The sequence below is a fragment of the Miscanthus floridulus genome, chromosome 18 (genome assembly GCF_019320115.1).
Source record: "Miscanthus floridulus cultivar M001 chromosome 18, ASM1932011v1, whole genome shotgun sequence".
NCBI lineage: Eukaryota > Viridiplantae > Streptophyta > Magnoliopsida > Poales > Poaceae > Miscanthus > Miscanthus floridulus.
In genome coordinates, this window is record NC_089597.1 from 79,679,245 (window position 1) to 79,702,831 (window position 23,587).

General features: G+C 49.7%; 1 protein-coding gene across 1 annotated transcript; it reads left to right on the forward strand.

Moving 5' to 3' along the window:
• Positions 1-231: 231 nt before the first annotated feature.
• Positions 232-2,543, forward strand: LOC136524065 (uncharacterized). Its single transcript, XM_066517545.1, has 3 exons — positions 232-467; positions 551-1,040; positions 2,280-2,543. The coding sequence occupies exons 1-3, from the start codon at positions 232-234 to the stop codon at positions 2,541-2,543; spliced, it is 990 nt and encodes a 329-aa protein (XP_066373642.1).
• The last annotated feature ends 21,044 nt before the right edge of the window (positions 2,544-23,587 follow it).

Here is a 23,587-nt window from a genome sequence, read left to right on the forward strand (position 1 = left end):
CATCGGCAGCAGAGGCACGATGGTCTCCCGGTGGAGCCGTCTCCGTCACCGTCATTGTCGGATTCCTCGAGCGATGACGACGAGAGCGAGGCGGGGCGGGGTACCTTGGACCATCTCCCTGATGTCAGGGGGGCGGCGCTCGGGGCATCAGCGAGCAGCCCAGCGTTTCCAGGAGGAGGAGGAGAGGATGCCTCGGGGCCGACGATCGCCCGCCCCAGGGCCAAGGCCGACATGCCCGAGGCACGGGCGTTAGGGAAGCGCGCCGTCAGCCCGGTGGGCTCGACGGTGGAGGTGGAGCAGGCAGCGGCGAGGGCGACGCAACCACCTCCGCCGGGGGTCGAGGGGGCGCCGGAGCCTGGCGAGGGCCGGCCGGCACTGACAGACACGGGGGCCATGCCACCGCCACCACCACCACCGTTGCAGAGGATGAGGGACACAGTGCGGAAGCTGTTGTGTCCCCATTTGGGGTATGTGTTTTGTCAATGGAGTTTGCTGCATCTTCCACTCGTTCCTTGGCCGTATGCTGATCTCGTGAATGCTTTGCCTTTAGCCGGAAGCGTCAGGCGGAAGCGCCCATCTTGGCGCCACGTAAGGCACTCAAGGTGAGCACCAGCTCCACCGCCCAATGGGTGGTGGAGGTGCAAGCCGCCATACAGCGCGGTGCGGTGTCGGCCGGGGCTGACCCGAAGGAGCCGGTCGCCCAAGGAGAGGCTATCGAGGTGGCCATGAAGCAAGCGGGGGAGGAGGCACCTACGCCCCGCGAGGCCGAGGCCCACGAGTCAGATGAAGCTGAGGCGCCCTTAGTCGCTGAGGCTACTAAGGGCGAGGCCGAGGCGACGGAGGCCGGGGCGTCTAGGACCACCGAGGCCGAGGTGGCAGAGGCCGGAGCTCTTGGGACCACCGAGGCCGAGGTGGCGGAGGCCGGCGTGGGCGCGGCAGAGCCGGTGGCCCAGGAAGCGAAAACGGAGGCAGGGCAAGCTTCAGTACCGCCCCCGGTCCAAGACCCGCCTCCATCGCAGGAGAGCGCCCGGGAAGTGGAGGTCCATTCGATCTCCTCCGACGATACTTCCCGAGGGAAGGAGGTGGTAGATGCCGAGGCGGCCAGCACCGCGGAGCAGCCAGCTCCAACTTCTGGCGAGGGAAGCTCGGCCCTCGTGTAGGTACAACCCGAGCCCCGCGGGTGGGATCACCCGTGTGTCTTGTGGCGGAGCCGGGAAGACCCTGACGGGGAGCCTCTATTTGCCCTCGAGGACATGGCCGAGGGGGGCGCTAGGAATCCTTCGAGCAATTCCGCTGTCTGGCAGAGCAGTCGCTGCGGACAGCGCTGTCCGTCGTGGCTGACGACCTGCCCGGCGTCACCTAGGTACGCGCCTTCTTTTCTTGTACTATGTCATCTTTTCCCGAATCTTCTCGCCGTGCTTGACGTCCGTTCTGCCTATCTAGGAGCTCGAGGCCTGGTCCCTTGGGAAGTCGTTGTTCCTCCAGCGGGAGAGGGACGTCTAGGACCAGCTCCGGCAGCAGAAGGACTTGCTCACCAATGCCAATGAGCTTCTGTCGGTGTGGAGCGCGGAGGTGGAGGAACTCTGCCTTCGCTGTGCTGATATGAAGGCTGAGGCAGCCATGGCTCGAGAGCAGGCCGCCCCTTTGGCGGTGAGGATCAAGGAGCTGGAGGAGGAGTTGACCTGGGTGGCCGGCGAGCGGGACACCTTTAGGTCCTGGGCTGAACAAGTGGAGGCCTCTGCCAAGGCCGTTGCCGGGCACCTAGGGCGGAGTAGGGTGCGCACCTACTGACGAAAGGTGCCCTGGCCGAGGCCCTCAAGGTGGCCAAGGCCTCTCGGGTCGAGGCCTTAGCCTAGAAGGAAAAGGCCGAGGGTGAGTCCCATTGAGCCGCGCCCCTTGTTTTATTTGTTTTTCTTGCGTTCAACCCCTAACTCCTCGATGGGACGCAGGGCTAGAGAGGGAGGCTTCCAGGGCGGCCGAGGCCTCTCAGGTTGAGGTCTAGAGCTAGAAAGAGAAAGCCAAGGGTGAGTCCCGTTGGCCTTCGCCCATGTTCGGCTTATTTCCTTTTGTGCTTAACCCCATCCCGCTTGTCTTGGCGCAGGGTTGGAGAAGGAGGTCTCTCGGGTAGCTGAGGCCTCCGTTGAGGTGCAGGCGTTGCTTGAGGCCGAGATCCAGGAGCACAACGCGCTATAGAGCACCACCTATACCACCTGCGAGGCCTTGGAGGTCGGAGGGGTCGAGTCGGGCAGCTTCCTCGGGAGCCACTTGATCGCGTTGAGCGGCCGAGTCCACGAGCGGCTCCGAGGGCGCTGCACACGGGCATCAAGCGCGCCCTGGCCGTCATCTCCTCGCACTACGCCGGCATCAACCTCGAGGCCATCAATGACGGTTATGTCTTGGCTGAGGATGACGAGGAGGCCGAGGAGGAGGTCATGAAGCTGGTGGAGGCGGCTGAGGCCCCTAGCACGGCGCTGGCCAAGCTGTTTGAAGAGGAGGTGGTTCCTCCTGCGCCGACCGCCGACGCTGGCGACCCTGAGTTCTGACCTGGGCCAATGGGGCCACCGAGGGAAGCTCGGTTCTGCAGAGGCAGAGCTGAGTCTTGTTCGAGCCCCGTGGTGGGCACCTCTATAGAGGCAGAGCCGAGTCTCCATTGTAGCGTTATCGTAACGCTGATCCCCCATCGATAGGTTCAGGGGGTTTCTCGAAAAGTTAGAATAACTAAAGAACGCTTCTTTATTGTATTTCGAGAAACAATGTATATAATGCTTGGAAATTTAAGGGTAGAAGCGACGTAGCTATTCTATGTTCCAAGCGTTGGTGAGGATTTCGCCCTTCTCGTTGGCTAGCTTGTAGGTCCTGGGCTTTAGCACTTGGGCGACGATGTATGGCCCTTCCCATGGTGGGGTCAGCTTGTGGCGGCCCTTGTTGCTCTGCCTTAGTATCAGCACTAGGTCACCCACCTTCAGGTCTTGGCTTCGAATGCGCCGGGCTTGATAGCATCGTAGGCCTTGCTGGTACTTGGCCGAGTGTAGCAGCGCGACGTCTCGGGCTTCCTCCAGTTGATCAAGGGCGTCCTCATGGGCAGTGCGGTTGCTTTGCTCATTGTAGGCCTATAGCCTCGGGGAACCGTACTCCAAGTCAGTGGGGAGGATGGCCTCGGCTCCATAGACTAGGAAGAACGGTGTGAACCCCGTGGCTCGGCTTGGAGTGTTCCTCAGGCTCTAGATGACAGACGGGAGTTCGGCAAGCCATTTCTTGCCAAATTTCTTCAACCGGTCGTATATTCTTGGCTTGAGGCCCTATAGGATCATGTCGTTGGCATGTTCTACTTGGCCGTTTGTCCTAGGGTGTCCTATGGCCGACTAGGCCACACAGATGTGGTGGTCATTGTAACAGAAACCGCCCAATTTATACAAGATCAAGTACGGCTGTCCCCGCTAACACGTTGACACACGCATACTTTCACTCATATAAACCCGGTAGTCCGCCGAGTGTCCCGAAAGACCTCGGTAAATCAACATCACAACCAAGATCGTGGGATTAAGCAAATACACATCACATACACAGGGTTGCAGCGGAAATAATATTACAATAGGGTTCACAAATAATAGTACAAGTTTGGGTTTCAAAATCGCTTAGTGAAAACAACATAGCTTTCACATGATTACCATAATATAAGTTTCAAATACATTGCTAGCATAAGTGACATCATCCGACAAAAGCATATAGGTGAGAAGTAACTATAGAATCACCGACCCCACCAGCGGTTAGCCACCATCTTCAACAGGCCGAGAACTCCACCTGCAACATGGTGGGATAAACCCTGAGTATGAGAATGTACTCAGCCAGACTTACCCGTCGTAAACCAAAAATAAAGTGACACCAAGGATTATGCAAGACTTTATTTGATGGAGCTGAGCTGACAAACTTTTTGCATAAAAGCTTGAGTAATCATTAGCATTATCTGCTTATACTAGCAGCGACTTTTAGCCATTACCTACCATCTATATTAGCACCTGTGCTAATCAATCACTTAATTAAGTTGCAAACAATAATAACCATATCAGGTAATTCATGGCTCATTATCATAGTCATCATCATCATCATTTAACCATATCATTAAATTTAGTGAATCTACGTTGCCGCTGCTCAGTCAAGTTCTCACTATCCGGGAGAGACAGCGATTCGAATCGATTCCTATCCAGCTGGAGGGGTATTCCTAACACTCACCCAATCCACCTGATCAATGGTTTCCTCGGGTCACCTTTGGTACATCTCAGGAATCGCGGCTCCGAGCAGCACCGCACCCTCAGGGAGTCCACTCTGCCAGGTGGTCAATCTCACCTCGGACTTACGCCAATAGCTCCCCGCACATCCTTACTACCGTCAGGGTGCGCACTTTCACTTCTCGGTCTTCCGGCCTGAGTTGAACTACTCGGCTTCGCGGTCGGAACGAGTTATCCGGCCAACTAAGTGATAGGCATGCGTTCAACATGACATGAGGACATACAGCGAATCGGTCCTTACACGACACAGACGGGGATAGATTCACACCCAAGACCTCCATGCCTTGTTGCTGCACTACCATCATCCCGTCCGGTCTCTTTTCATTATTAACACATGGTTCTTTTCCATGATAGCAATTATAGCCAACCATGACCAGAGCTCATCCTACATCTCGCAGGTGACAGGAAATCACCCGACTTCTGCCGGTCTAAGCATAGCTAAGCATCATTCGATCCTACACTTAATTAGGGTTCATAGGATTTTATCTGGACAAGGTAAGGATATAATGCAACAATTGGTTCCAACCAGTTCCTATACTTAATGCATCATCAACAATAAAAGATACTCAAGATCTTTGTAAAAACATGGGAGGCTTAGAATGCTCCGGGGCTTGCCTGGGATCTGACATAAGTCAGTTCAGTTAGGTTGCACCGTCCTGGTGACATCTCAGGTCCTAGCACTTGCTTAGTCCTTCCATCTTCGGGATAGATCAATCAAATGTTGTCTTCGGGTTTGGCTCCAACATCTCATCCTTCACGTGGTTCATCTAGCGCACCTAGATGAGATGCAAGATGCAAGTGTATGAATACATGGAAGTGCAATAGACAATGCATCGCATGCAGTAAGTAAGACAAGCACAAGGTTACATTAACATGCACAAGCACTTCGCATTGTCTACTTTAAATATCGCATAATTTATCATCCCACGATAGCAAAGAAGATGACAACACCAAGCATGACACAAATTTCCTAAGATCTCAGGTACTCTAACTCAACCATCACCAAAGGTATGAGCCACACTTAGCAATATACAAGCAAACAACTATAATTGGAATCTGTCAATTTCTGGACATGCAAACAGCAGCTACAAGATTTAGCTATAACTGGAGTTACACAAATCCAAATGACTTGCAAGAAGACATTCTGGAAATATTATGAAATTTTCTACAATTCATATTTAAACCTATCAGCATGATTCCAAAGTTAACAAGGTTAAACAGGCACATTTATCAAGGCTGGTCCAGAAATTCCAGAAAGCTACAATTTCTGAAGACCAACTTAGAACAGTCATAACTCACAAACTACTTGGCCACATGCCATGAAAATTTAACACAAGCTAGTTAGGTGAGTTATCTACAACTTTGTTATTATCATCTTAAGATGATTCTATAGTTAGAAGGGTCAATTAATCCAATCATTGCATCTCTGTCCAAAACATAGACAGAAACTGACATGCCACTTTAAACAGCTATAAATGGAGTTATACATATCCAATAAATGTGGTTCTAGACTTTTTAGAAATCTTAGCAAATTATAAACAACTTTGTTGTAAGCACCTAAAGCTAATTCTACTACTAAGAAGGCCCCACAATACCAACAAGGTCACCCTGTCAGAGTTTGGGCAGAAACAGCCACTGATATTTAAGCAAGTATAACTCAAGATCTACTTAACCAAAAATCATGATATTTAGCTTTTTGAAAAGCTTAATAAAAGTACTACAACTCATGTATTATCACAAGGTCATGATTCATAACCTAACTAGGCCAATTAATTTAATCTTGCAGGCCTATTCAGAATAGGGGTAAGGCAATACAGGCAATTTGTTATTTTTATAGATCTTAAACTATCTAGCCTAAAATACTTAAATTTTTACCAGACATCACTAATCACATCAGTAACACTCCATAAAAATTTCACATTTATTTGAGTAAAATAACTGCAGTTATAAAAAGAACAAGACATGACTAGCATTAAGAACCTAACTGCCTAAATCTATTTTTACAGCTAAACCTTTAAACTAAAACATGTAATATTATTGATCTAGTACATAGAGAATTTCACAAGGATTCCAAAAAGTCCACATTTGTTAGTCTAGGATTTTTATACTAATTAATACGAATTTTCAAAGTGGAGCATTCAAATCTGTAAAAACCAGAGAAAAAGGGATTGAAATATTGCATCGGGGTCCCTGCGGAAAACACCAATTAAACACGAACAAATTGATCCTTTTTGGCACTATTCACACAAGTCTATGTCTTTGCAGTTACACCCCTCCCTTTCATCAAATTCTGGCGCGAGGTCCTTCTTTCACTAACACACGGAACGAACGCAGAGCACGCTCTGTTGCCGGCCAGCGGCCAACTCGGCCGGCTGGAGGGGCGTCGGCGGCCACAGAGGGCGACGCGCTGGGCTTGGCCGCAGCCAGCCACGGCCGCGCTTGGCCCAGGCCAGCCACGCTGTAGGTAGCAGTAGCGCAGTAGCAGAGTAGAGCCATGGCATTGCCGGTGGCGGCGGCTTCGTCGACGGCGAGCACACGGTGGTCACGGCTCGGCCTAGGGCTTGGGGAGTCGGTCGTGGAGCCGTAGGCATTCACGGTGGCGACGCTGGAGGGCTGCAGGAGAAGGAACAACGGCGCAAGGGAGTTCGGCCGCGACGGCCATGGCGGCCGTGCGCTGACACGCGAGCAGGCGCGCGGTCGGAGTGAGAGGGCGATGGGAGGGCGAGAGAATGAGTGCTGGGCAGCTCGGGCGCTCAGTTAGGAAGAGCAGGGCGTGAGGCAGCGCGTGGCGCAGCACTTGGACGCGCGTCAGCCATGGCGGGAGCGCTCTGTGCATGGCGGCCACGCCCTGGACATGCGCCGCCCATTGGGGCATTTAACCGAGCACGTGGCGGGCAGCGACGTGGGCAAGGTGGAACGCCGTTTTGGGCTGCTTCCAGGCCGAATTAGACATTGGGCCATAAACGAAGTTTGTACACCTCGGCCTGCTCTACGTTTCTTATTTAAGGTGCCCGGCCATTTGAGCTCAGTAACAGCGGATAATTAAGCTCCAAAATGATAGTGTCAATATGTTAACAGCGATCATGGAAACTCGCTTTCGGAGGTCGAAACTCGATCAAACTTAGTGCAACTTTTTGCATTCTCATCTCCATAACATAACCTTGAACTTTTATTTTTGGACTAACTCAAGTTGCTTAGCAAAATTTGGAGAACGCGGAATGTCCACGTTGTTGCTTAGCGAAACTGACTTAGAATAATTCTAAGTGTTGAAAACCACAGCAATTTCGATCTTGCGACCTCGATTTGACTTACTTCCAAGCTGATCTAGCTCTTCGTCCAAAAACCAAGTTTGTTCTACATGATATGGACTACAACTTTCATTTAAGGTCCAACCTCAAAACTAGTATAGAACCTACTGTTCTACTTTGACCAAAATAGGATCACGATGAAGCTTAAATTATCCTTTTTGATCCATTGGAGCATTTTCTGGCCACCTGCTCAACAGGAACCCTTCGTAACATTTGTTCATGAGTGCAAGTAGAGTTGTTTGAGCAAGGTACCAAGGTTTGGTTGACTTCATAGGTTTCCATCCACTTGATAAAGCAATTCATGCAAAGATATGACTTATCATTTCATGTGATTTTTTTATTCCAAACTTCATGAAACTTTTCCATGGGTCTAGATGGATGCATGTGGATGTAATGTACATGGAATAAGCATGTTTAGCATTACTCTTGCATAATCTTAACAAGGGTCCATATGTAAGCAATTATGCGTGGCCCAAGTTTAAGTTGGAGCTCCATTATGTAGATTTGATCTTGACACCTTGATTACCACTTGACATGTCATGTTTGAACTCAAACCCATTGCTTAACTGGTGATAAACACCGAGGGTGTTACAGCCCTCCCCCCTTAAAGGAATCGCGTCCCGAGATTCGATGTGAAAGACTTTTAAGGGAAGAGAAACTTGTCATCCAGTTTCGAACATCAGTGATAGCATTAGGCTACTTAACTTCGAAGCATCAGAGAGGCTAATTTGGTCATGACACTTTCTGATACTTGCTCTTCGTCGTAAGCTGTTGTCTGAAGAATTTCCTTCGTTGGCGTCCATAAAGCATTATTACATTGGAAGGAATCCAAGATAGCACTGTCCTACGTACTTCGTCCTTGATATACGAAGGGCGATACAAACGTAGACTAAATACTTGTAACATCTACTTCCCTAGTGGATATAGCACAGAACTTATGGACTTTGCACTAGATCGCAGTCGGTTGACGAATATTCCTTGCAACGGTGCTATATTTGTTCCCAAGGGTTGAAAAGCAGTTCTCTACTAAAGTGGCTCGAGCACAACTTCTCGTAAAGGATGTGATCATAGACGGGGTAATCATCCTTTGAGGGCATGAGAAGCTAGTTAACCAATATCCAAACTGGTTATAGCGGTGCACTCACTCATATGTCAACTGATGGAAAGCTACATAATGTTCTATGTGTGCAGGGCTCTTTCTCTGATAACAATACTGTATCATCTGAGTCTATCGAGTGAGTGGTAAACGCAATAGCTGACTCTGTCGGCTCAACGTTCTCGATGATCATTCCTTAAGGAGCCTTTGGATCCAAGTTGCAACAGTGATCTGGGTTGAATCTGATGCAACCTATTAGGTAAAACACATGGAAGACACCAAAGGCATGTCAGCGTTGGAGAACCATTGATGCAGAAGGATGTTGGCGAGGCTTGGAGGGCAACATAAGTTGCAAGTAATCACAAAACTAGGGACTAGTTCACTACCAAGCAGGTTAAGTACAATTTGCCTTCGTGGTGCAGTTGCACAGCAAGTTGGGTTTACTTGCATCATAGCAAAACCAGCTTTCTTAAACTATATTTGACATCGAGGCTTCCATTCTTAGGTCAATCAATATCTCAAAAACCACAATCCAAAAATCTATGGTTCGACACCTTTCCAATTACTTTCGAATTGCAAGGGCACAATTTGGCTTCTAGAACACCTTGACTGCTCACGCATTGCTGATCTAAGAGGGCAAAAGCAAGGCGCATAGGGTGCAATTAGTCTTCTCAAGAGTATGGAGGGTTGTCTAACAGCAATACACCTACAAGTTGTAATTTCTTGACATGAATTACAAACACAACCGTCTAATGCAAAGGATGATCGCAGTCATAGCGAAATTGCAGAATCTGTACTCTTTGGTTTTCTATTCATATCTCACAAACTACTGCTCCAATATGCACAAATTTTGGTGGGCATGTAGATCCATGGGTCTTCTAACTACTCACCAAAATTCAACTCAACCGGACACCGTTTAACCATCCAAACAATTCATCTACCAAAACTGCTCTGTTCTGACTTGGCAGCAAACCGAGCCAACAAGATATCTCTCAAATCCAATGTTTTACTCAACCAATACTCAAACCAACTTAAGACATTGAAGGGTCCTAAGCAAGGAATGAGATCACCAAGTTTGGGGTCAATCCGATTTTGTTTGAGTCACTAATCGCCGGCTTGAAGATAACCGGTTTTGCTGTTTCTTTGCTTAGCATTATTCTGTGAGATCTGGCCTTCGTAGTTACCAAAAGTTGTTACCTAGCTAGAGATTAACCTTCCTATGGGTAACTAATCAGTTGTCTCTGAACACCCAAAAAGGTTCCAAATCTTCACTCTTGACAATAAGAATTGTGGTCGAAGTATAAACAAATGGTCGCCATTGAAGTCAGCAGAAAGGGGTCACACCAAAGAAGGTCGGTTGATCACCTTGCACATAGAGGTCAAGACTTGGACAGGAAGCTCATGAGCACTAGGTGACCTACTACAGCACATAATATCCTAGTCCATTTATCTTCCAACTGATAACTTGTCCAACTTTAAGTGTGGTGCACCCTTTTGATCCAACGGGAATGACATAAGTTGCTCATTAGATGACCGATGTCATTATAGGGACAGTCAAGTAGGGTCACTTGTCTACCATCTCTTGTAGTCTGTTTACATTCCTGTCAGTGACCTATTCTTCAAAGGTTGTCCTCTGGACGACTTCAGAAGGACGCTCTATTACTTTTGATCTAATATAAGGATCTTCCGATTAGATATGGAGAGATAACCATGGAAGAGCTCACATGAAAATAACACATCGGTGCAGTTCTGCAATGGATCATGACTAGAAACCCCGATACCAGCGCGTGCCGAGTAGCACAGCCTTGTGTGTGCACCCACAGGAGGCTCTCGGTTTCGTCACGGCACCATAGATTGCTAATCGTGGCACCATTACTGAACATACAACCCAAAAGAATTTTCACGTGGCACAATTTTGGTTGCAAAGGAGCAAGCACAATGAGAAGAAGGGATAGCAAACAAACATAGTCACAAGGTTAGGAATCAACAAGGAGGCGATCTGAAGATCAAAACACAACGGAAGAGAACATAACTTAATTGCCAAAGACAACTGAGCAGGGGACTTCTTGCCTAATTTCCATATACGCCTCGTGTCCACCAAAGTGATTATCAAATAAAGATTAACATGAGATTTGGTCTTGCCGAGCAGCATCATGCGATCAAGACTGATAAACATCTAGGGACTTGAACGGGTTGGAGGCAAAATAAATGAGATTCGAGGGACAGAGCCAATGCACTGACTAGAGATTCAGTTGATAAAGCAATGACATGATCTGCGAGTAAAAGGTTCCAAAGCCAGAGTAGATAGCGATTAGCGTTGCACTAGCTCATCAGTAGGAGAAAGAGCAATGAGGTCCAACAAGGATTTTTGAGCAGGGTCCTCCCACACAGGAGCGGGACAACCACGACACATGCAAGCATTCTAGGGAATTAAGCTTGGGCCTAAGGTCAAGCAAAGGCATGGATAAAGGTCTTCGTAGCGCAACGTTCAAGGCTAGCAACCACATGTACAAGCTTAGGTTCCTAAGAGAGAACTTAATTGGAGACGACAACCATGAGATTATCAAAACTTGGACGCTGCTCTAGGATAGCGCTCTTCCACACTCATATGCTTACCGAGGACAAAAGGGTGACAACTACGGCACTACCTAGATAACGAGCATCCACGCCTACATCATGGTCTTAAGCGAGCATTTCGAAACACTCAATCCAATTAGCTAAGGCGACTAATACTAAACACGAAGCTCGTACATAACAAGTAGGCACCTACAGTAACACCACTACACATAAACATGTGAACGTGGTAGTAAGGTATCATTATCTTTTTATTTCCTTAGGAAGCAAACATACAAGGCAAAGCTAATCACATCCTATCTTCAAGCACAGCTATTCAAGAAGCATGGGACAAGACATTTTGGCTAGCTTCACACAGGGAAAATAGTGACATCACATTGATCACAAGTTACTTAGCATTAGAACAAGGCGAGGGAAGCATATTTATGCACAAGTACAATCATGATGCATGCTCGCCCTATTCGTCCTCACAAAATTGCCAACCTAAGGTGGCAATCACACTCTATGTCGGTGGCATAACACGTACTCTCTCGATATATAGCTAGTCGTCAGCTACATTCAATCTACGCATTCGTGGTTAGCGTACCTGTAGGCAAATTCATTGCAGCCAATCCCCACAAGAGATAAATAAGCACACAATGAAAGCAGTAAACTAAGATACTCTCCATATATACATCCCCAGATGTATATACTTCGATATCCATAGCTACCCGATAAATATACTCGCAATTAAGTACCTTCATATATACATGGGTGTAACATGTAAATATTTCAGTAACCACAGCTAACTCTCCCCTAGACCGACAATTGGACAGTCATGCTCTCACAACTCACACTTACCTGGGCGTAGAGGCAATTGATCCATACATTACCATTCAAGCGAATGGCATCCATACAATGGCACGCCGTATGGACGACGAAAGTAAAAACCCCCATGTTAGTACTTAGATAGCCACCTAATAGTCCTTAACTGGGCATAAAGGAGGATGTCGCTAGCATAGTTTTGCAAATTAGTTTTGACAAATTTGCCTGTAGCTCAAGTTTTAGTTAAAATAGGCTTTTTAAAACCAAAACTTTGTTTTTAAAACAATGTACATGACAGTATTATGCTTAATCTTGCTCTGATACCAGCTGTAACAGAACCGCCCAATTTATACAAGATCAAGTACGGCTGTCCCCGCTAACACGTTGACACGTGCATACTTTCACTCATATAAACCCGGTAGTCCGCCGAGTGTCCTGAAAGACCTCGGTAAATCAACATCACAACCAAGATCGCAGGATTAAGCAAAACACATCATATACACAAGGTTGCAGCAGGAAATAATATTACAATAGGGTTCACAAATAATAGTACAAGTTTGGGTTTCAAAATCGTTTAGTGAAAACAACATAGCTTTCACATGATTACCATAATATAAGTTTCAAATACATTGCTAGCATAAGTGACATCATCCGACAAAAGCATATAGGTGAGAAGTAACTATAGAATCACCGAGCCCACCCGCGGTTTGCCACCATCTTCAACAGGCTGAGAACTCCACCTGCAACATGGTGGGATAAACCCTGAGTACGAGAATGTACTCAGCAAGACTTACCCGTCGTAAACCAAAAATAAAGTGACACCAAGGATTATGCAAGGCTTTATTTGATGGAGCTGAGCTGACAACCTTTCTACATAAAAGCTTGAGTAATCATTAGCATTATCCGCCTATACTAGCAGCGACTTTTAGCCATTACCTACCATCTATATTAGCACATGTACTAATCAATCACTTAATTAAGTTACAAACAATAATAACCATATCAGGTAATTCATGGCTCATTATCATAGTCATCATCATCATCATTTAACCATATCATTAAATTTAGTGAATCTACGTTGCCGCTACTCAGTCAAGTTCTCACTATCCGGGAGAGACGGCGATTCGAATCGATTCCTATCCAGCTGGAGGGGTATTCCTAACACTCACCCAATCCACCTGATCAATGGTTTCCTCGGGTCACCTTTGGTACATCTCAGGAATCGTGGCTCCGAGCAGCGCCGCACCCTTAGGGAGTCCACTCTGCCAGGTGGTCAATCTCACCTCGGACTTATGCCAATAGCTCCCCGCACATCCTTACTACCGCTAGGGTGCGCACTTTCACTTCTCGGCCTTCCGGCCTGAGTTGAACTACTCGGCTTCGCGGTCGGAATGAGTTATCCGGCCAACTAAGTGATAGGCATGCGTTCAACATGACATGAGGACGTACAGCGAATCAGTCCTTACACGACACAGACGGGGATAGATTCACACCTAAGACCTCCATGCCTTGTTGCTGCACTACCATCATCCCGTCCGGTCTCTTTTCATTATTAACACATGGTTCTTTTCCATGATAGCAATTATAGCCAACCGTGACCGGAGCTCATCCTACATCTCGCAGGTGACCGGAAATCACTAGACTTCTGCCGGTCTAAGCATAGCTAAGCATCATTCGATCCTACACTTAATTAGGGTTCATAGGAATTTATCTGGACAAGGTAAGGATATAATGCAACAATTGGTTCCAACCAGTTCCTATACTTAATGCATCATCAACAATAAAAGATACTCAAGATCTTTGTAAAAACATGGGAGGCTTAGAATGCTCTGGGGCTTGCCTGGGATCCGACATAAGTCAGTTCAGTTAGGTTGCACCGTCCTGGTGACATCTCAGGTCCTAGCACTTGCTTAGTCCTTCCATCTTCGGGATAGATCCATCAAATGCTGTCTTCGGGTTTGGCTCCAACATCTCATCCTTCACGTGGTTCATCTAGCGCACCTAGATGAGATGCAAGATGCAAGTGTATGAATACATGGAAGTGCAATAGACAATGCATCGCATGCAGTAAGTAAGACAAGCACAAGGTTACATTAACATGCACAAGCACTTCGCATTGTCTACTTTAAATATCGCACAATTTATCATCCCACGATAGCAAAGAAGATGACAACACCAAGCATGACACAAATTTCCCAAGATCTCAGGTACTCTAACTCAACCATCACCAAAGGTATGAGCCACACTTAGCAATATACAAGCAAACAACTATAATTGGAATCTGTCAATTTCTGGACATGCAAACAGCAGCTACAAGATTTAGCTATAACTGGAGTTACACAAATCCAAATGACTTGCAAGAAGACATTCTGGAAATCTTATGAAATTGTCTACAATTCATATTTAAACCTATCAGCATGATTCCAAAGTTAACAAGGTTAAACAGGCACATTTATCAAGGCTGGTCCAGAAATTCCAGAAAGCTACAATTTCTGAAGACCAATTTAGAACAGTCATAACTCACAAACTACTTGGCCACATGCCATGAAAATTTAACACAAGCTAGTTAGGTGAGTTATCTACAACTTTGTTATTATCATCTTAAGATGATTCTACAGTTAGAAGGGTCAATTAATCCAATAATTGCATCTCTGTCCAAAACATAGACAGAAACTGACATGCCACTTTAAACAGCTATAAATGGAGTTATACATATTCAATAAATGTGGTTCTAGACTTTTTAGAAATCTTAGCAAATTCTAAACAACTTTATTGTAAGCACCTAAAGCTAATTCTACTACTAAGAAGGCCCCACAATACCAACAAGGTAACCCTGTCAGAGTTTGGGCAGAAACAGCCACTGATATTTAAGCAAGTATAACTCAAGATCTACTTAACCAAAAATCATGATATTTAGCTTTTTAAAAAGCTTAATAAAAGTACTACAACTCATGTATTATCACAAAGTCATGATTCATAACCTAACTAGGCCAATTAATTTAATCTTGCAGGCCTATTCAGAATAGGGGTAAGGCAATACAGGCAATTTGTTATTTTTATATATCTTAAACTATCAAGCCTAAAATACTGAAATTTTTACCAGACATCACTAATCGCATCAGTAACACTCCATAAAAATTTCACATTTATTTGAGTAAAATAACTGCAGTTATAAAAAGAACAAGACATGACTAGCATTAAGAACCTAACTGCCTAAATCTATTTTTACAGCTCAACCTTTAAACTAAAACATGTAATATTATTGATCTAGTACATAGATAATTTCACAAGGATTCCAAAAAGTCCATATTTGTTATTCTAGGATTTTTATACTAATTAATACGAATTTTCAAAGTGGAGCATTCAAATCTGTAAAAACCAGAGAAAAAGGGACTGAAATATTGCATCGGGGTCCCTGCGGAAAACACCAATTAAACATGAACAAATTGATCCTTTTTGGCACTATTCACGCAAGTCTATGTCTTTGCAGTTACACCCGTCCCTTTCATCAAATTCTGGCGCGAGGTCCTTCTTTCACTAACACACGGAACGAACGCAGAGCACGCTCTGTTGCCGGCCAGCGGCCAACTCGGCCGGCTGGAGGGGCGTCGGCGGCCACAGAGGGCGACGCGCTGGGCTTGGCCGCAGCCAGCCATGGCCGCGCTTGGCCCAGGCCAGCCATGCTGTAGGTAGCAACAGCGCAGTAGCAGAGTAGAGCCAGGGCATTGCCGGTGGCGGCGGCTTCGTCGACGGCGAGCACACGGTGGTCACGGCTCGGCCTAGGGCTTGGGGAGTCGGTCGCGGAGCCGTAGGCATTCACGGTGGTGACGCTGGAGGGCTGCAGGAGAAGGAACAGCAGCGCAAGGGAGTTCGGCCGTGACTGCCATGGCGGCCGTGCACTGGCACGCGAGCAGGCACGCGGTCGGAGCGAGAGGGCGATGGGAGGGCGAGAGAATGAGTGCTGGGAAGCTCGGGCGCTCAGTTAGGAAGAGTAGGGCATGAGGCAGCGCGTGGCGCAGCGCTTGGACGCGCGTCAGCCATGGCGGGAGCGCTCTGTGCATGGCGGCCACACCCTGGACACGCGCCGCCCATTGGGGCATTTAACCGAGCACGTGGCGGGCAGTGATGTGGGCAAGGTGGAATGCCATTTTGGGCTGCTTCCAGGCCGAATTAGACATTGGGCCATAAACGAAGTTTGTACACCTCGGCCTGCTCTATGTTTCTTATTTAAGGTGCCCGGCCATTTGAGCTCAGTAACAGAGGATAATTAAGCTCCAAAATGATAGTGTCAATATGTTAACAGCAATCACGGAAACTCGCTTTCGGAGGTCGAAACTCGATCAAACTTAGTGCAACTTTTTGCATTCTCATCTCCATAACATAACCTTGAACTTTTATTTTTGGACTAACTCAAGTTGCTTAGCAAAATTTGGAGAACGCGGAATGTCCACGTTGTTGCTTAGCGAAACTGACTTAGAATAATTCTAAGTGTTGAAAACCACAGCAATTTCGATCTTGCGACCTCGATTTGACTTACTTCCAAGCTGATCTAGCTCTTCGTCCAAAAACTAAGTTTATTCTACATGATATGGACTACAACTTTCATTTAAGGTCCAACCTCAAAACTGGTATAGAACCTACTGTTCTACTTTGACCAAAATAGGATCACGATGAAGCTTAAATTATCCTTTTTGATCCATTGGAGCATTTTTTGGCCACCTGCTCAACAGGAACCCTTCATAACATTTGTTCATGAGTGCAAGTAGAGTTGTTTGAGCAAGGTACCAAGGTTTGGTTGACTTCATAGGTTTCCATCCACTTGATAAAGCAATTCATGCAAAGATATGACTTATCATTTCATGTGTTTTTTTATTCCAAACTTAATGAAACTTTTCCACGGGTCTAGATGGATGCATGTGGATGTAATGTACATGGAATAAGCATGTTTAGCATTACTCTTGCATAATCTTAACAAGGGTCCATATGTAAGCAATTGTGCGTGGCCCAAGTTTAAGTTGGAGCTCCATTAGGTAGATTTGATCTTGACACCTTGATTACCACTTGACATGTCATGTTTGAACTCAAACCCATTGCTTAACTGGTGATAAACACCGAGGGTGTTACAGTCATCGTAGAACATCAGGAACTTGTGGCCGGTGAATTGTGTCCCATTGTCAGTGATGATGGTGTTTGCAACCCCGAACCTGTGGATGATATCAGTGAAGAACAGCACCGCTTGCTCGGATTTGATTCGATTGATCGGACGAGCCTCGATCCACTTAGAGAACTTGTCGATTGCTACCAGCAAATGGGTATAGCCCCCGGGGGCTTTCTGCAGAGGCCCAACCATGTCTAGCCCCCACATGGCGAATGGCCATGTAATGGGGATGGTTTGGAGGGCTTGGGCTGGGAGGTGCGTCTGCCGCGCATAGTACTGACATCCCTCGCAGGAGCGTACCAGCTTGGTGGCATCAGCAACCGCCGTTGGCCAGCAGAACCCTTGTCGGAAGGCATTTTCGACGAGCGTCCGAGGCGCTGCATGGTGCCCGCATGCTCCTACGTGCAAGTCCCAAAGTAGGGCTTGGCCTGCCTTAGTGGTGATGCATCGTTGGAGGACGCCAGATGGGCTTCGCCTATACAACTCGCCGTTGCTAAGGACGTAAGCTTTGGCTCATCGCGACAGCCATTGGGCCTCGGTCCTGTCTGCAGGAAGCTCTCCTCGAACGAGACAATCAAGGAACGGGACCCGCCAGTCCACGCCCTGGTTGGCCTCGAGAGGCTCCACATTGACTTCCATGGCCTCGAGCTCGGCCACGGGGGCCTCGGTGACAGAGGGGGCCTCGGGCCCTACGATGGGCTCGATCGGTGGGCCCTCTCCCGCCACCGAGGCGTAGTCGACAGAAGGCTTGTGGAGGTCTCTGGTGAAGACGTTTGGGGGGACCAGGGCCTGTGCCGACGCCATCTTTGCCAGTTCATCCACGGCCTCATTGAATTTTCGCACAATGTGGTTGAGTTCGAGACCATCGAACTTGTCTTCTAGGCGACGTACCAACTTGCAGTATGCCTCCATTTTGGGGTCATGGCAGTTTGACTCCTTCATCACTTGATCGACGACGAGCTATGAATCACCCCGTACGTTGAGATGCCGTACTCCAAGCTCAATGGCGATTTGTAGGCCATTGACGAGGGCTTCGTACTCGGCTGCGTTGTTGGAGGCGGCGAAGTGGAGCCGAATCATGTAGCGCATGTGCACTCTGAGGGGTGAGATGAAGAGCAGACCCACGCCTACCCCAGTTTTCATCAGGGACCCATCAAAGTACATGGTCCAGCATTCTGCCTGGATTTGAGCAGGTGGCAGTTGGGTGTCGGTCCACTCCGCCACAAAATTAGCCAAGGCCTGACATTTAATTGCTTTCCGAGGCGCAAAAGATAGGGCTTCCCCCATGAGTTCGACGGCCCACTTGGCTACCCTACCCGAGGCCTCCCAGTTCTGGATTATCTCTCCCAGGGGGAAAGACGACACCACGGTCACCGAGTGGGATTTGAAGTAGTGACGCAGCTTGCATCGAGCCAAGACTACGGCGTAGATCAGTTTCTAGATGTGGAGGTAGCGTGTCTTAGTCTCGGAGAGCACCTCACTGATGAAGTAAACAGGTCGTTGGACGGGTAAAGCATGCCCCTCTTCCTGCCTCTCGACTACTATGGCCGCGCTGGCCACTTGGGTCATAGAGTAAGAGGGCCTCGCCCTTGGTTGGCGGCACTAGGACGGGAGGATTGGTGAGCAGTGCCTTGAGCTTGGTAAGGGCTTCTTCGGCCTCGGGGGTCTAAGAAAAGCGTTCGGATTTTTTCAAGAGACGGTACAGGGGCAAGCCTTTTTCGCCAAGGCGCGAGATGAAGCGGCTCAGGGCCGCAAGGCATCCCATAACCCTCTGCACTCCCTTGAGGTTTCGGATTGGTCCCATGTTGGTCATGGCCAAGACCTTCTCTGGGTTGGCCTCGATGCCGTGCTCTAAGACTATGAATCCCAAGAGCATGCCTCGGAGGACCCTGAAGACACACTTCTCGGGGTTGAGTTTGATGCCCTTCTCTCTAAGGCATTTGAAGGCTATCTCCAGGTCATCGATGAGATCACTGGCCTTTCTGGACTTGACCATGATGTCGTCCACGTAGGCCTCGATGGTTCACCCGATGTGCTCGCCAAAGACCTGGGTCATGCATCGCTGGTATGTGGCCCCTGTGTTTTTGAGGCCGAACGGCATAGTCACATAGCAGTACATGCCTAATGGGGTGATGAAAGAAGTCGCGAGCTGGTCGGATTCTTTCATCTTGATTTGATGGTAACCGGAATACGCATCAAGGAAAGATAGGGTTTCGCATCCCACAGTGGAGTCAATGATTTGGTCAATTCGAGGTAATGGGAAAGGGACTTTTGGACATGCTTTATTTAAACCGGTGTAGTCTACACACATTCTCCACTTCCCATTTTTCTTCTTAACTAATACTAGATTAGCTAACCACTCTGGATGGGACACTTCCTTGATGAATCCGGCTGCCAAAAGCTTCTGCACCTCCTCGTCGATGGCCCTGCGCTTTTCCTCGTCGAACCGGCGGGGCGCTGTTTCACTGGTTTGGCGCCGGCTCGGATGTCCAAAGCATGCTTGGCGACCTCCCTCGGTATGCCCGGCATGTCCGAGGGACTCCACGCAAATACATCGGCATTCGCACGGAGAAAGTCGATGAGCACGGCTTCCTATTTGCTATCGAGGGTGGCGCTGATCCTCAGCGCCCGGCCGTTGGAGCAGGTGGGGTCGACCGGGACGAGTTTGACGGCCTCGGTGGGCTCAAAAGTCCTGGTGTGACACTTGGAGTTAGGCGCCTCGCTGCCAAGTCGGTCAAGGTTGACGATGAGGGTATCGGCCTCCATGAGAGCCTCGGCATACTCAATGCATTTGACGTCGCAGTCGTATGCATGCTCGTATGTGGACTCGACAGTGATGACGCCGTTGGGGCCCAGCATCTTGAGCTTGAGGTAGGTGTAGTTGGGGATCGCCATGAACTTGTTGTAGCACGGGCGCCCTAGGATGGCGTGGTAGGCCCCCTTGAACCCAACCACCTTGAAGGTGAGGACCTCCTTGCGGTAGTTGGAGGGAGTGCCGAAGCAGACGGGCAAGTCGATGCGCCCGAGGGGTCGCGTGCGTTTCCCTGGCACGATGCCGTGGAAGGGCGAGACATCACCTCGGAGCCATGATCGGTCGAGCCCCAGGAGTTCTAGGGTGTTGGCATAGAGGATGTTGAGGCTGCTGCCTCTGTCCATCAACACCTTGGTGAGCTGGGTGTTGCCGATGATCAGGTCGACGATGAGCGGGTACTACCCGGGGTTTGGGACGTAATCAGGGTGGTCATCACGATCAAAGGTGATTGCCTCCCGAGACCAGTTGAGGTACCAGGGAGTGGCCACCTTAACTGAGAAGGCCTCCCGGCGCTCCTTCTTTTGCTGACACACCGTGAGGCACGCTGAAGGCCCGCCAAAGATCATGAAGGCATTGTACACCTTGGGGAACCCGTCGTCCTTGTCGTTGTCCCTATCGCCGGCATCCCTCTTCTTGGCATCGTCATTGGGGAGCCCGAGCTTGGCATAGTAATGTCGGAGCATGGTGCACTCTTCGAGGGTGTGCTTCTTCGGGCCCTGGTGGTAAGGGCAGGGCTTCTTCAGCATGTCGTCGAAGAGCCTAGGGCCTCTGACAGGGCCTCGGGGATTCTTGCGATCTGCGGCTGCGACGAGACTGGCCTCGAGGACCTCCTACTTCCCCTAATGACCCTTTTTCTTTTTCTTGGGGAGGTGGGGGGCCGAGGCCCCGGGGGCCTCGTCCCTCCTCTTCCCCTTGGCGTCGTTGTCGAGGAAGATGGCCCCGACAGCCTCTTCACCCAAGGCGAAGTTTGTGGCGATGTCGAGGAGCGCGGCCACCGAGGTCGGCACGTTCCGGCCTAACTCTCAGACCAGGTCTCGACAGGAGGTGCCAGAGAGGAATGCCTGAATGATTTCCGAGTCGCCGATGCTGGGCAACTCGGTGCATTGCTTGGAGAAGCATTGGATGAAGTCTCGGAGAGACTCGCCCGGCTTCTAGCGACAACTCTTGAGGTCCCAGGAGTTCCCGGGGCGCACGTATGTGCCCTGGAAATTCCCAACGAAGACCTTTACAAAGTCGCGCCAGTTGTGGATCTGTGAGGGAGGGAAGTGTTCAAGCTAGGCTCGCGCTAAGTCTGACAGGAACAAGGGGAGGTTGCGGATGATGAGCAGGTCATCGTCTACGCCGCCTAGCTGACAAGCCAGGCGGTAATTGGCTAGCCACAGCTCGGGGTTGGTCTCACCGCTGTACTTTGCGAGGTTGGCTGGTTGCCAAAACCGGGCCGAGAAGTGAGCGTCGCGGATGGCCTTGCTAAAGACTCGAGGGCCAGGTGGCCCAGGAGAAGGACTGCGGTCCTCCCCACTGTCGTAGCGACCGCCTCGGTGCGGGTGGTAGCCTCGGGCGGGCCCCTCTTTGTCGTGGCGCCGTCGCCTGCTGACCACATCATGGTCGCCTTGTGCCTCGTGCCAGTTGCCAAGGCGATCATGCACAGAGGGGGCCTTGTTGGCCATTGGTGCCCAAGCAGGCTCGGGACGAACTGAGGCCTCTCTACCCTACCGAGGCGATGCCGTGGGTAGTTTCGAGGCGCCTCCGCGCCGTCTAGAGGCGGAGCTTTCGACCTGCTGTACCACGGCGGTCTCGAGGAGGTCTCGGAGCTCGCCGTGGACCAGTCGCCCCTCTATGGTAGAGGGCTCAGGCATAGTCTGGAGTAGCATCGCCGCTACCATGATGTTCGGGCTAGCGCGATTGAAGATAGGGGGTTGCTCGCCCCCTATGTCATTGTTGATACGGTGGTTGACATCGCGAGCCCTCCGCCGGGCTGCTCCGCCATCACTACGACCCCGCTGCTCTTGCTCGAGGGTGTCTCGAAGCTGCTGTAGAAGGAGTCGGTCTTGCTCGACCTTGGCCTGGAGCTCACGGAGCTGCTCCAGGTCAAGGCGTTGAAGTTCCTCGTGGGCGGGGTTCTCGTGCCACGCTGCCGGAGGCTCGATGCATGGAGGTGCGGGGTTGCCTGCCCCCTCACGGGGCAGGAAGCGACTGCCTGCCCCTTCATCCACTTCACCCACGCTCGGCATCCCAAACTTGACGTAGAAGCACTCATGAGTGGGATCGTAAGTGCCTTCGTTGTCAGAGTTAGAGTAGCCGAAGCAGTAGTCGCTCGCGGCCATGAAGCGGTGCATGGCTTCAGGGTCACGAAGCCCGAAGAAGTCCACTCCGTCCCATGCCTTATCCTCCTCTGAGGAGTCAGCGTGGGTGTGGGTTGAGGTAGTGGCGTCGAGGTCGAGGGCGAAGCATTGGTGGCGTCCTGAGGGCTCCGTGTGAGCAGAAGCGTAGGCAGAAGCGTAGGCGGCGGCGACATTACTCAACTCATAGGGGTACAGGGATGGTGCCATCGCCGAGCTTCGCTCCGCCGGAGTCAACTCCTTAGGAGGTGGCGGGGCAGAGCTTGATGACGGGGCATCGCTGCGCGCCACCGGCGTCTTTCCCTTGCCCAGGCCTAAGCTGGACAGGTCCCCAACCAGGGACTCCGTACAAACAGTCGGGCATGGGATACCGGTGGAGCACGATGCATCGCCCTGAGCTCGTGTGGTGTTAGGGTGGTCCCGCTCGCATCGTGCCTAGTGAGCACAATGAGAGCAGCAGCCCGGGCGCTGTCTGCGCCTGGGATGCTGGTGCATGATGTCGTCGGTCGGTGGGGCTCTGGGTGTGAGGAGTACCATATCGTACTCACATCCTAGAGACATGAACTCTAGGCTCCTGGCGCCTAGGTTGCTGGTGCGTGATGTTGTCAGTCGGTGGGGCTCTGGGTGTGAGGAGTACCATATCGTACTCACATCCTAGAGACATGAACTCTAGGCTCCCGAACCAGATCACCATGCCGAGACGCAGTGGTCGCATGGGGTCTACCATCCGGAACTTGTTGGGATGACTAAGCTGACACGCAGTAGTACCCCTACCTAGCGCACCAACTGTCGGTGTTTTGGACCGGTGAGCCCTCAACCAACTAGTGAAAATGTACTGCGTGCCCCTAATTCCAGATGGTGATGCAAAGAGACACAAGGTTTATACTGGTTCAGGCAATAGGTGCCCTACATCCAGTCTGAGAGATCGATCTTATAGTCCTTGCACCAAGGTGCTTGTAGTAGGGGTTTACAAGCAGGGTGAGAGAGGGAGCTAGCCCTAGGTCTTTGCATAGTGGCCTGAGTTGCTTGAGATGTTGATCTCTTGCAGTGAGGAAGAGTGTGTGTTATAGAGCGTTGCGTTGTTTGCTCGTGTATCTGTGAGTCGGTGAGTAGCCGTCGTCAGTTCGTCCCTAGAAGCAGCCCCGGTCACTCCCTTTTATAGTCGAAGGGAGGCACAGGGGCATTACATGCATTTGCCATGTGGTGTTTC

Excerpts from the sequence above, each read along its gene's own strand:
- LOC136524065 (XM_066517545.1), top strand. The coding sequence starts at position 232 with ATGCCCGAGGCACGGGCGTTAGGGAAGCGCGCCGTCAGCCCGGTGGGC. Across the intron at positions 468-550 it reads CTGTTGTGTCCCCATTTGGG|CCGGAAGCGTCAGGCGGAAG; the intron begins GTATGTGTTTTG and ends CTTTGCCTTTAG. Across the intron at positions 1,041-2,279 it reads AGAGCGCCCGGGAAGTGGAG|CGGCCGAGTCCACGAGCGGC; the intron begins GTCCATTCGATC and ends GATCGCGTTGAG.